The following is a 12,335-nucleotide window of genomic DNA, read 5'->3' on the forward strand; positions in this document are numbered from 1 at the left end:
CCCCTGCCTGTGAGTAAGAATAGCACTGCTCATAATGGTTTGCAAATGAATGTAGTTTAGCTAAAAAGGGTGTCTTTAAAAAAAAATTATTGAATGCGAACTTCTCGCTATGCAGCTGGACCCTGATTGGGTGGGAGCACCTGAGTTCAAATGCGTTACGGGAAGGATTTTAGTCGGGAGTTCAGCGAGGTCAACCAATCAAATCCAGTTATGACACCGCCAAAATTACAGAGAGAAACAAAAATCTGTGTAAACGTATGTGAAAATTGTAAATGACAACAGGAAACGTTTAAGCCCACAGCCCGTGAATGAGATATTTTTCCCTTGCTTTCTTTCTTTTAGATCTTTTTATGTTTATGTTTGCAGATGCTGGCAAAAAAAAACTGTTTTCACATCAGGCAGAGGCAAGCATCTTCTCTCATAAATGTGCTAATGGACAAACACTAATTATTTCATTAACAGGCGAGATGCACGCTTACACGTTAGAAAACTATAAAGATATTTCATCAAGCATTATTTCTTATTCATTTTTCCTCTCTCTCTTTTTTGTCTAATTTGTATGTGTGATTATGTGTGTTCCTGTGTGTGTGTGTGTGTGTGTGTGTGTGTGTGTGTGTAAATGTGAATTTGACAGATTTAACACAGTCATTGAGCAGTCTTGAGACACAGTGGTCACACTTAATTTCTCATGCCAGTGATGCACTAATGAATCAACACACGCTTGCCTGTCAACAGTGAGAGGTCGTGGTAAAATATACTGGCGTTTTTTTTTGTTTTTCTTTTTTAGCCAAACTGCTACTTAAAATACAGCTGCAGGTTTTTAGATAAGGAAAGGGCAACTGTGTGCAATAAGACAATTAGAATCAGCAGATTAAAATTTTGTAATTTATTGGCTTTTTTTTCTCTTCAGTTTTGGGGGTCAGTCGCATAGCTCAATATTGTTGGAACGCAAGGAGAAAACTAATGCGTGTCGTTGTGTGTTTTCTTGCTTGTCCCCATCCTGAAGGACCCCCCGAGTCACTACTGACAGTGTCTGTGTTTAGCCATGGCATGTAAAGGGATTTGCTGTATCTGAGGTGTGTTAAGTGTATATATTGTGGAGATTGGCAGGCTCTGGCACAGGGCTGAGTCTCCCCCCCCCCCACCCCCTCGCAGGAGCGATCGGTGACATTCTCTCGGTGTGTATTCGTGGGCACGTATTTTAGTTGAGCAGCTGTTTCCAGCTCTTCCTACTGCCACATTGTCCATGCCTTGATCCACGACGACGCGCCAAGCATCAAATATTGTTTTTCACACATACACCTTGCACAGCCCGAGACATGTCAGGCTGTGGCGCAGAAAGAAGGGAGAGAGAGAGAGTGAGTTTCTTCTGTCGGGCAGCAGAGAAGGAGGGAGAGAAGAAGACGGAAGGAATAGGAGAAGGAAGAAAAAAAAAAAGAAGAACATGAACAGCGGCATCTGTGCTGGCTGTAGGAAAAAAATAGCATTTGGCAAGAGTTAAGTGTTTTTAAACCAACCTCCCCTCACAGATGAGCTTAAGAAGACAAAAGTTGTTTAATTCGGTTCCATTGCAGAGGCAGTAAAAGGATAAAGAGAGTGGGGCGCAATTTTTACTTTGTTCCAGTCATTTGGAAGAGAATTGACATCTGCAAACTAAAGGCAGAACCGCCCACACTGCCAGCCTGCCACATCCAGTGCATATAAATACATATATGCAGACACTCACACATTTACACACCTACAGGCTATGTGGTGCACTCACAGTGTCACACATATATGCACAAAAAAAAACCCTGCTCGCACAGACATGCACAGAGAGGAGGGCATGAACATTTACAGTAGCCAGAATTTCTGTTTGCACTCATGAATAAATGCATGCTGATGAGAAAAAGTTTTCGCCACCTGCGTTACTCCGGGATCGGCTGACTGACACCCATTTACAGCGGAGAATCTGCCTTGTGTCGTGTCTCTTTTTTGATCACTCCGTCTTGGACTTTGCCGTACAAATCGCCAGTGAGGCGTGTGGATTATATGCCGGGAGGCTGATCGGGAGGTGGGGGGAGAAACATAAGCCATTTAAGTTGCCTTCGGGATAAGGCTGTCTGTCAGAGTTCACACATAAATAATGTCACAGGCCCTAATGTACCAGGTCTTTGAAGAAGCCACGGCTCCCTGCTAATTCCCTTTGATTGGGGAAATGACCTTCATTGTTGGACGCAGCGAGATGACATCTCTCTGGCAGCTTTTCGACAGAGTAAAGAGATCCGACAACCCCTCACCCCCACTCCTCTCCAACTCCATCTCTCCTCCGACCACCCCCCCCCACACACACACACACTTCCCTCTGCATATTCTTGTTCTGTTTGTTTTGTTTGCGCGACATCTTTCTCGAAAGAAAGAGTGCGGCTGTTTTAAGTAGGCGCTGGATTAGATAAATGGGATGTGACAGGTGTGACCGCTGCCTTCAAGATGCCTGCTTTCCTCTTTGCTCTCTCTCTCTCCATGCATCTCTCTGTCAACTCGCTCGCTCTCATTTCCTCTAATAACGCTGCTTCTCTCTTTTTTTTCTGGGTTTTTTTTTTTTTGGATTTCGCTCAGTCTTTTTTTCTTGCTTTCTTTGACTTTTACACTCTTACGCTCTATCTCTCCCTCCGTCTCGTTACGTTTGCACGTCGTGCCGGCGCTGATGCAACTCCTAATCACAAATCCGCTCATTTTTGAAGTCTGATTTTCCCTAATCTGAAGAACAGTGAGAGGGTGAAGGAACAAAGAGAGGCACGAGCAACCAACTCGGTCAGGTGGTGAGAGGAGAAGAGCAAAGTCTTTCAGGGCTTTTAAAATCACAAGACACTTGTGACACAAGGCTGTTAGCGGCCTCAGCAGCGACTGACTGAAACCTCATTACCCCGTCATATACAGTATACACAAACGTTCCAACCTTATCATTGCTGTCACAATCTGTCCCTCTGTTACAATGCATGTGCAAGAACGCCAAGGAGAGGATGAGTGAATTATTGAGTGCGCTGACTTATTCAGAGTGTGGAAACACACAGAGCCCAACACAGAGAGTCAGCGAAGTGTCGAAAATGCCAAGTGATAATGGTCTGCTGTACCGCTCATACAGTGTTTGGCTTCCGACAACAAAAGCATCATCGATATTGTAAGCCTCTGCCTGGCTTTATGTTCTTAAAAGGACAAGGAAAAGTAATTTGAGACTTTGTTTTGAGTTTTTCCTCTTCTTAAATTGTCCCATTTAAATGCTTTTTTTAAATTAAAGAGACAGATCAGTCTATCTAGACTCTAAATGACTTCACTGTGGACTGTGATCTTAGTATTAAGTTCCACTTCCACCAGCAGCCTGCGAGTTAATGATTAGAAAACCATCTCCACCTTAATGCTCTGTAATGTCATTATTAAAGGTGGAATGTATCACCACCTCCCCATGCCCGTCCATCTCTGTGACTCTCCCAGATGCACACCCACACAAAGACAAACACAGGTACGGTGTATGTGTGCCGCTGTCCCAGGTGGCGTGCCCCATACTGTAGTGAGATTAGCCAAAGATTAACCCTGTGGACCATTGACCCCACGAAGAGCTGAGCTGACAGACTGCTTGGCTGATTGACTGACTCATTTGTTTTTGTAATTAAACAGCAACACGCACAGTTTACCACACCTGAGTGCGAGTTCAAGAAGGAGCGCACTTCTGTGACTTGTCAGTGCATGTAGAGCATATATACCCTCATGAATCCATCTGTGCATGTGACAAAGAGATAACAGCATTCCCTCTCGAAGCTGACGGCATCCTCACTCTCAGTGTCACCGCTAATTGGGCTGAGCCGGCGTTAAGTCTATAATGCCGCCTGTAGAAACAAACACAGGTTTTATGGGGTCACAGATTAAGATGCTAAGAGTTACTTAGCACTCGGCTACTGTCCTGAGGCTTGTTGTTCATGTTTAAGCTTTCGTTTTGAAAGGGAACAATAACTTCTGTACTCAGACTTGCTTATTTAAATGTAAATAAGTGCGTTCGTGCTGTCAGTGGTCAAAAATTTGGCAGTGAAATTTGATACAGATTTCTAAATATAATAAGAAAACAATAAGAAAAACACAGTGTTTAGTGGAAAGAGGTAAACTTGTTCTTCTGCAAAAGTCCACTTTTCTAAATATTTTTTTTCAGCCACAGTCATTACTTCCAAGCATCATTAAACTAAACGTGTTGGCAATAGAAGAGAGCTTTACTGTAAGCTGTATATGTTATAATTAGTTGCTGACATGCTGATTGTCTTTTCTCCTACAATGATGTTTTTTGCCCTTTCAGTTCTTTATGAGTTTAGGGGAATGATTTGACCTCACAACAGAGCCGTTTTTGGAGTTTTTTTATCTCTGAATTTGACGGAGTTGCATCCTCAGCATTAATTGTCGAAAATCTTAGGACAAAAGTAAAGCAGCGCTGAAAGTTGGGCTTGGAATTTGTAGCATTGGACATCCCTCAAAGGAAGCCATTGAACACTTTGTAATGAAGAGTTAGCGTGACACTTAAAGAGTGCGCAGTCTTTTACTGTTTCATGTGCTCGTTCTGTCAAGTACCTCCAAGTCAGTCAAATGCAGATTCCAGAGGATCTGAGAGAGAGAGAGAAGTAGTATGCCCTAACTTGAGATAACTGGACAGGGATGAAAGTTGTTGCTTTGGGGTATAAGAACAGGAGATGTAGAAAACAGGAGCAAGAGTAGGGAAGAAAGATGGAGATAATGAATGGGTTTATGCCAGCTCCTCCCTCGTTTCCTCTTAATTTTCTTTCTCTACAGTTTGTTTGTGTCTTTAAAATCGCTTTTTTGAAGCTAAGAATTGATTAATCCCTTTCCCCCTCTTCTTCTTTCCTCTCTCCAGGAGCAGGATGGCACTAAGGGGAGCTCCCTGAGTCCTTACCCTCAGCACAATGCTACCTCACCAGGCAAAGAGGAGGGTGGAGGCGGGGGGCGCCTCTGCAGCGACGGGGGCTCGGCCGCGGGCACCCTGGGCACCCCCGAGAGACGCAAGGGCAGCCTGGCAGACGTGGTGGACACACTGAAACAACGCAAGATGGAGGAGCTGATCAAAAACGAGCCAGAAGGTCAGTGATGAAAGGAGACGCTTGTTACAGCCAGATGTGTGATCTGCAAGTCCCCACCATCTCCCTGGCTCTGCGCCCGACTTTTATTACACTCTGTTGTCGTTTCCCTCTTCTTCATCATCTTCTTCTTTCTTTCTGTCTTATTTTCTTTCTCTCTCTCACTCTTTCCCTCTGTTCTGAACCCACACACATTCAGATGAGAGGCGAGCCTTTGTTTTTTTTCCAGCATACAGACAGACAGCATTGGCTGCTTGGGCCTATTGTCCACCGTGCCTTGCATATTTATCACAACCTGACAAATAAGATGCGAGCATGGATGCACGTGCTTGTGTGTGTAGTGTGCACTGGAGTGAGTGTGAAAGGCCTCCAAACATACTTTAGTAGATTAACAAATCACCAAATGTTTCCCTGCTTTAATTTGAAGCAGTTACTTAAAAATTCTCTCAGCTCAGTGATCATCTTATCACCTTTCTTAGTAATTTTGTAACATGTTCTGTTGGATACAGATTCCAAACATTGTTTTTCTGCAGGGCCTCCATAGTTAAGCTCGATTAGCCCCCACATTTTACTCTCAAATTTATCCTCAGGCTAAACAGTTGGAGTCTAGAGAAGATAAAGTTAGCCCACTAATGTCCACTGCTCCCACAAATGGGGGCTTAAGTCACCATGAAATGCATTTAAGAGATAATGTGACAACAGGTGTCCATCCCCTTTAGGAAGATGTGCTAATATAAATAACAGGTTACTGTATTGGTGGGGATGCTTCACAGAGAAGTCAGTGTCAGCTTTAAAGGATATACTGCACCACTAAGAAATGCAGCTTAGAGCCTGCAACATGTTGGGGTCCTACCAAAACCTGTTGTGCAGGAAAGTCCTTTCTAATTAACCTGAGTAGATCCTGATTGAGGGAGACGAGTTGATTAAGTGTCAGTTTCCATCAAAAACAAAAACATTTTGTCAGAGTTGGACATGATGTTGGTATGATGTCACCTGTTGGTCTCTGGACTGAATGTTTTGCATTGTGGCTTCCAGTATGCTTGCTGTTTTTGGAGCCGAAAGTGATATTTAGGCGAGAGTGAAGCGTTAAGTGTAGTCAAGGTTGTGAGCAAGCTGCTTCCATAAGCAAAATGGACGCAAAGCCTTAAAAAAATCCAAACAGGTGGGTTTTAAAAGAAATGCACCCTTCATATAGATGTTACAATTAGGGGGAACTATCCGTGGATGCAGTTTATGTAGTGTTTTATCACCTATTGGGGATAGACGAGCTTTTGGACCCAGCCTGAAGTGGTCGCTGGAGAACAGCTTTCAAGTCGACTGCTGCAACGCGTTAATATTTGTACATCTCTGACCATGCAGCCTCAAGCTCACATAACAGCATACCCAAAAGGTGAAAAAACAGCTCAGTGGCGCAGTGTGGATTTGCCTTTAAAGTGTAGGTGCATTATGTGTTTGTATTCCGCCAGTACATCAACAGGCTTTCATTTCAAGCTGCGATGCACTAACCTTATTTTCCAGGCTTTTCTGCCGAGTTTTCAAAAGGCCGAGACTGCTGGTCAGCTCTCGCTGTCTGGTTGTTTTTATTCCAGTCGATAGAGAGGCCTGTTGTGGCACATTTTAAGAAAAAAAAAAAAAAAAGAGAGAGAAAAACTGAACTGTTTGTCGAGCTGAGCTGTAATTGAGGTGTGTTTTGGGTTGTTCGCTGCTTCACTGGACCTCGTGAACTGGCTGCACAGGAAAAAAACAACAATAATGGATCTTTATGAGTCAGCCAGCGGAGAGTGAGAGAAGGAGAGAGGGAGGAAGGGGAAGGAAGAGACAGAAGGTGAAGGTAGGGAAAGTGAAGAAGAGAAAGACCAGTGTCTTCACAGACCCCATTAGCACAGTGCCACAGCGGAGCAGCATCCAAACCGACCTGGAGCATTAGCTTCTCTATGTTTAAATGAGACGCGCTAACAAAAGGCCCCAGCGCCTCAAGACCCAGCACGCACACACAAACCCAGGCTAAGGAAAAAAGAAAAGAGAGTAAAGGAAGAAAAAGGAGGCTGAGAAAAGATGAAGAGAGGCAGAGGGAAATGGAGGAAGTGGGGGTGGTGGTGGGGGGGTATGAGGGGCAGTATTGAACGTGAGATAGAAATCCCTTTTCTGTGCCCGGCTAGCTATTGTTTGGCTGTGTGGCTCACAAAGGCCATTAGCAGCAAACAGCAGGTTGGGATGAAAATTTAATGAAGGCTTTAATCATTATGAAAGGCCTGGAATATTACTGCTCTCTCTCTCTCGCTTTCACACACACACATACACAAAGCCTCCAGCTGGATCAATGAGACACACATACACATTCATAGTGTACGAACATTGACACCAGGAGGGATGTGAACAAGGGGCCAGGGACACAAAATGGGTCAGAAAACGATAAACATCTTGAAACAGAAAGAGGGGCTTGACTTATCGAAGGCAGGCCCTGAGCTCTTTAGACATCACACACACACACAGACACACAGACAGTCACGCTCGCTAAGAATGCCTTAAGTTTGAAAGATTTAGTTTTGTGTCTGTGGCTAGTGCTGCTCTACTTAGGCTAGATGAATGGAGATAGTAGATACTAGGTCAGTGTGAGTGCTGTTAAAGCCTTTGGGAGCACATATACTTGCGCATGTGCATTTGCATATGTATTTGTGGCAGAAAGTGTGTGTGTTTGCTGTGGGAAGGATTGCATTTGGTTGCATACATGTAAGGTGTGTGTGTTGGCCTCTAATAAATGACTAGCCATGTTGTCCCCCATGGCCTGGCCCAACCATGCTCCACCGCTCTCCTGCTCTCTCCATTCATCTCCTGTCTTAATCCACGGCCACCTGCTACCCGCGAGATACTCACACACACACGCGCACACTCTCTCAAACACACTGCTACAAAACATGTGCAAAGACACACACACAGACACACAGCGTTCTGTCTTTAATAAATTCTTCAGCAGTGACAAGGCGAAGATAAAAATGCCATGACAAAGCGTGCATGCATGTGTGTTCCTGTGTGTTCAACTTGATGCGAGAGGCCGTCAGGCAAGCGGCTCGTGCTGGAGCACGCGCGTTGTGCCATTACGTGGAGTTATGAGCGCAGAGTGCAGAGCATGGCAGGAGGCTCGGGGTCAAGAGGAGACACGGTGTAGAAACCCAAGAGAGATGGCTGCACGAGCACACGCATGCACACCTGGACAGTTACCTTGGAGTCATCATTTAACCTTTTGTGACCCATACGCCACAGAGCAACCCCCATTGATAACCTATTAGCCCAGTCAGACAGACAGACATACAGACAGACAGAAGTTATAAGCTGCAAAAAGAAAAATGAGGGGAATTAAAAGGAGGAGTAACATCACTAAATGGGGCACAGATGTTCCTCTCGGCCCCTGGAGTGGTGCCTCCACTGCCCTGGACTTTCACCAGACACTCAGCCTCCTCTCCTCTCCTTTTCTCTCCTCTCTTCTCCTCTCCTCGTCTCACTACATGGCGGCATGGACTGTAAGTGGCTCGCACATTAAGTGCCAGCTGAGCTCCATCTCTGGACCCGTCTGTTGACCCTCTGCTACCCAGCTACAGCTACCAGTCACTGGGGCTTCATGGCCTTTGGGATTGTTTTTTTTTTATGTTTTTTTCTTTTTCTTTTTTAGCTTCAGCTGTTACAGGGATAAACAAAGCTTCCCAGCCTGAAGTCGCTCAGAAAATCTGCTGTATGTGTTTTTTGGTGGATGCAACTTTCGACTTTGTATTTAGCTTAACTTCTGTTGCAAAAACTGAGACCCAGTTACTCAGAAAAGTCAAAAATCTTTTTGCAAATATTTAATGTGGACAGTATTTACTTTTTACAGTCTATGAACAGTAAAAGAAGCAAAGAGCACAGGTGAGGGAGACACCATTAATGCTTACATCCTGTCACACCATCTCAATGTTTCGCCAGGTGTAGTTTTCTAGAATGAAAATAGTTTCTACATGAATGTGATTACACTATAACAAGGCTCAAAGCTGTTCTTTGAGCAACCACCTCGTTATATTATGTATATCATTAAAATGTATTATTATTATTTCAAGAAAGAAACATTGTAGCTTACTTTTATAGGTACTTTTTTTTTCCTTGGTGCTTTGGGCACCTCAGGGCAAGTCCTATTTCATTCCATTACATTTAAGAGAAAGCAGATGTCTCCAAAACTGGGCAACTCACACCACAGCAGTTTACATGGATAAATAGCACCACAGGCCAGAGGAAAGCTATGTAAATTAAATTCTGGGGTGAGCTGTCCGTTCAACTTAACGACATTTAGGCATTTTAGCATTTGAAGATTTGAGAAAAACAAGAAACAGCCTTGAAATACATTTTTTAAAGGTATTTGCTTTTTATTCAGATCAAAGTCTGCAGCAAACTGGATTCTTAGTGTGACACTTCCTTTCCTTTATACCACTTGGGAAAGAGTTTTGTAGTAGTTTGAAAGTAAACGTTAACATTTGCATAAAAGAAAAATGTACCTGGGTCTACTGCCATCGATATGAATGAGAGTACAAGCAATAATACTGTCCTGTATTTGATGTATGTGTCTCTCCTGTCAGAGTCTTTGTCGGGGTCAGTAAATGGCAACACTGTCGTTTCAGTGAGCCAGCGTGCATGTTTGAGGTCAGAGCCTTGCCACTCTTCTTTATCACCTAATTTTGTACATACATGCACAGAAACAAGAGACGCACTCATCCCCACACACTTGTAACCTCGCATGCCGGTCTGCAGCCCTGCAACCTTAAGGTCAACCAAAACGGTATTTTACTGCTGAGCGTACTCGCCGCCCCGAGCTCCTCGAAGGCACAGGTTTCCATACTGAAAATGCCAACTCAGTGACAGATGTCATGCAGCACACAGTCACCGACACATGCTCGCACATGTACACACAGCACTTCATCTATTTTCGAGACATGGAGGGGTACCCGGGGCTTGCTTTTAGAGAGCACTGAGGCATTTTATAGGACAGCACTTAGGCAAGGCCATTGTGCCACACAGGCGCACAGTGGCCGGAGCTCCCTCACGCCTGCGTACACTCCAATGGGTGACAATGGGAAGGGCGGATACATTCTTCCTAAGAAGAAGGAGAGAGAGAATGAAAGGAAGGGGGAAAAAAGGAGGCAGAGAAGCGGAGGGATCGAGGCAGTTTCTTGTTCATCCGTCCATCAGTCGCGTCACCTCCCCTCTACCCCCTCCTCATCCTCACTTTGCCTAATCCTACTTCTTCTCTGCTATCTGGGGGGTTACGTCAAACACACTCGCACACATGCACACACTATAAACATCAACAATGGCATGTACGGCCCTTGCAAGTCATCACACAGACCTCTTGATTTTTTAAAAAAAAATTTTTTTAAGCAGAGATCCCTGAGGGGAATTTGCAGACTGCAACACACATATATGGATCTAAACACACACAGCAGCAGGTTCACACCCCTAGCGTGGGAGCGGGTTGAACGTCTTTATGTGATTTCCACCCTTTGTTGGTAATTAGTTAGTTGTATAAATTAACATGAAGTGCAGCAGGACTCTTGCAGCCATTGTTTGCCGCGATTATTCTTGTCGCACTGGGAAAAAGGAAGGCAAATGAAACCAAACCGAGGGGGGACGTTAAAAGAGATTTTTTTTTTCCTTTTTGCTTTTGTCAACTCGCTAAAAATGAAGGGGTAAAGCAAGAAAAGGCGTGATTTTTCTCATTCGCCAATCAAAGCGCTCCAAATGTACGGACAGCATTTGCCGAAGAGAAGTTGACACCATGCTTATGAGACTGCCGCTACCTTGAACCCTTTCCTAAGGAGATGTGGACTCGTGTTTTGTGTTTTATGCTTCAACACCTATTCGGTGACCTGGTGGAAAAAGAAAAAAGCCCTCAGTAGTAAAAAATTCAAACATTCTTTGCTTAGAAAGATATCCACATTTAAAAAAAAAGAAGAAGAAGAAGAAGAAAGAAACAACAACCTTTTGCTGAAATAAAACTCACTTTGAAGCAGGAAAAAGTGGACGCCTCATGTTGCTTATCCAAGAAAACCAAACCTTTTTATTTATCGTTCTCTCCACTTATCCAAGTCTCATTGTGCCAGTTAACTTCGCTGGGTTTGTTATAGAAAGGGGAAAAAAATCATCATGGACATGGCTCACAATTCAAATCGAGTCAATTTGGCATTTCTTTTTCTTTTCCTTTTTTTCGTTCTTTCTTCTTTCTCCTTTTGTGGCATGAGAAACAGGCAACGTCATGGGGCGAACCTGAGGCCTATTGTGGGGCCGGCCATTGTTGGCTTGATGAAAGGCGCATTCAAGTCACTTTTCTCATTGAATTGTTTTGCGTCCGCTTTTCAGCGTTGCATTCTCTCTCCAGCGTTGCACGAGACAATCGCTGAGGATGAAACTCTTTTTCTGCCATTCTTCCGTGTCCAGATGAGCAATATTAAGTAGATGAATAGTGTGTGTGTGTTTGTGTTTTTGAGGGGAAAAGCAGTGCCCCAGCTTTTGTCTAATACATGAGCATAAAAGCGCTTACACAGAGGAGAGAGGGTCCTGTGGTTTTTCTTAAGGTGTGTGTGTGCGCCTGTGTGTGTTATTGCCCCCCCCGGCGTGGCATTAAGTTAAGGACAAAGGCTCGAGCTTCATGAATCAGCCGGGGCTTCCATAGCTTAGCTGCTGTGACCTAGTCACAGTTTGACTGTCCTAGAGTACAGTGTGTGTGTTTGTGTGTGTGTTGATATCTGATGATGAGTTGGGCAAGAGGTGTGCATTTCTTCAAGGTGAGATTGTAATTGTCCGTGTGTGCTACATGTACACTTCATAGATATGTTTGAGCTTCTGTGCGCGTGTATTTGTGTGAGTCTCACATAAAGGCCTAACTCCCAAATATTAGACAGGCCCCAGTGATTTGGCACTCACCCATTAATTTCCATTCAACATCATGTCCCATGACCAAATCAGCGGAATCCATGATTTATCTATTCAGCTTTCACATAAACTCTCTTCATTTGCACAACCGCTTGTTGTTTTTCTTCCTTTTTCTCTCATTTTCCTTTTGGTCTTTTCTCCCATTCCCATGGAGAGTCAGAGGAATGTTTTTATGCTGCAAAATGGCTGCAAGATTAATGAGTTTTGTGCAGAGTGCGCTGACTTTCATTTGTCCCTCAATTACTTTATCAAAAGGATATGAAATGCGGCAGAAAA

At 44.1% G+C, this 12,335-nt stretch overlaps 1 protein-coding gene across 10 annotated transcripts in view; it reads left to right on the forward strand.

The window, feature by feature from the left end:
- Positions 1-12,335, forward strand: part of sox5 (SRY-box transcription factor 5) — a 284,308-nt gene that overhangs the window by 203,297 nt on the left and 68,676 nt on the right. For all 10 annotated transcript variants that reach the window (XM_063500343.1, XM_063500340.1, XM_063500341.1 and 7 more), the window contains one exon: positions 4,892-5,114. In XM_063500343.1, coding sequence (XP_063356413.1) covers positions 4,892-5,114 — 223 coding nt within the window. The remainder of the gene's footprint in view (positions 1-4,891; positions 5,115-12,335) is intronic.

The sequence above is a fragment of the Pelmatolapia mariae genome, linkage group LG17, assembly GCF_036321145.2.
Source record: "Pelmatolapia mariae isolate MD_Pm_ZW linkage group LG17, Pm_UMD_F_2, whole genome shotgun sequence".
In the NCBI taxonomy this organism is placed as follows: domain Eukaryota; kingdom Metazoa; phylum Chordata; class Actinopteri; order Cichliformes; family Cichlidae; genus Pelmatolapia; species Pelmatolapia mariae.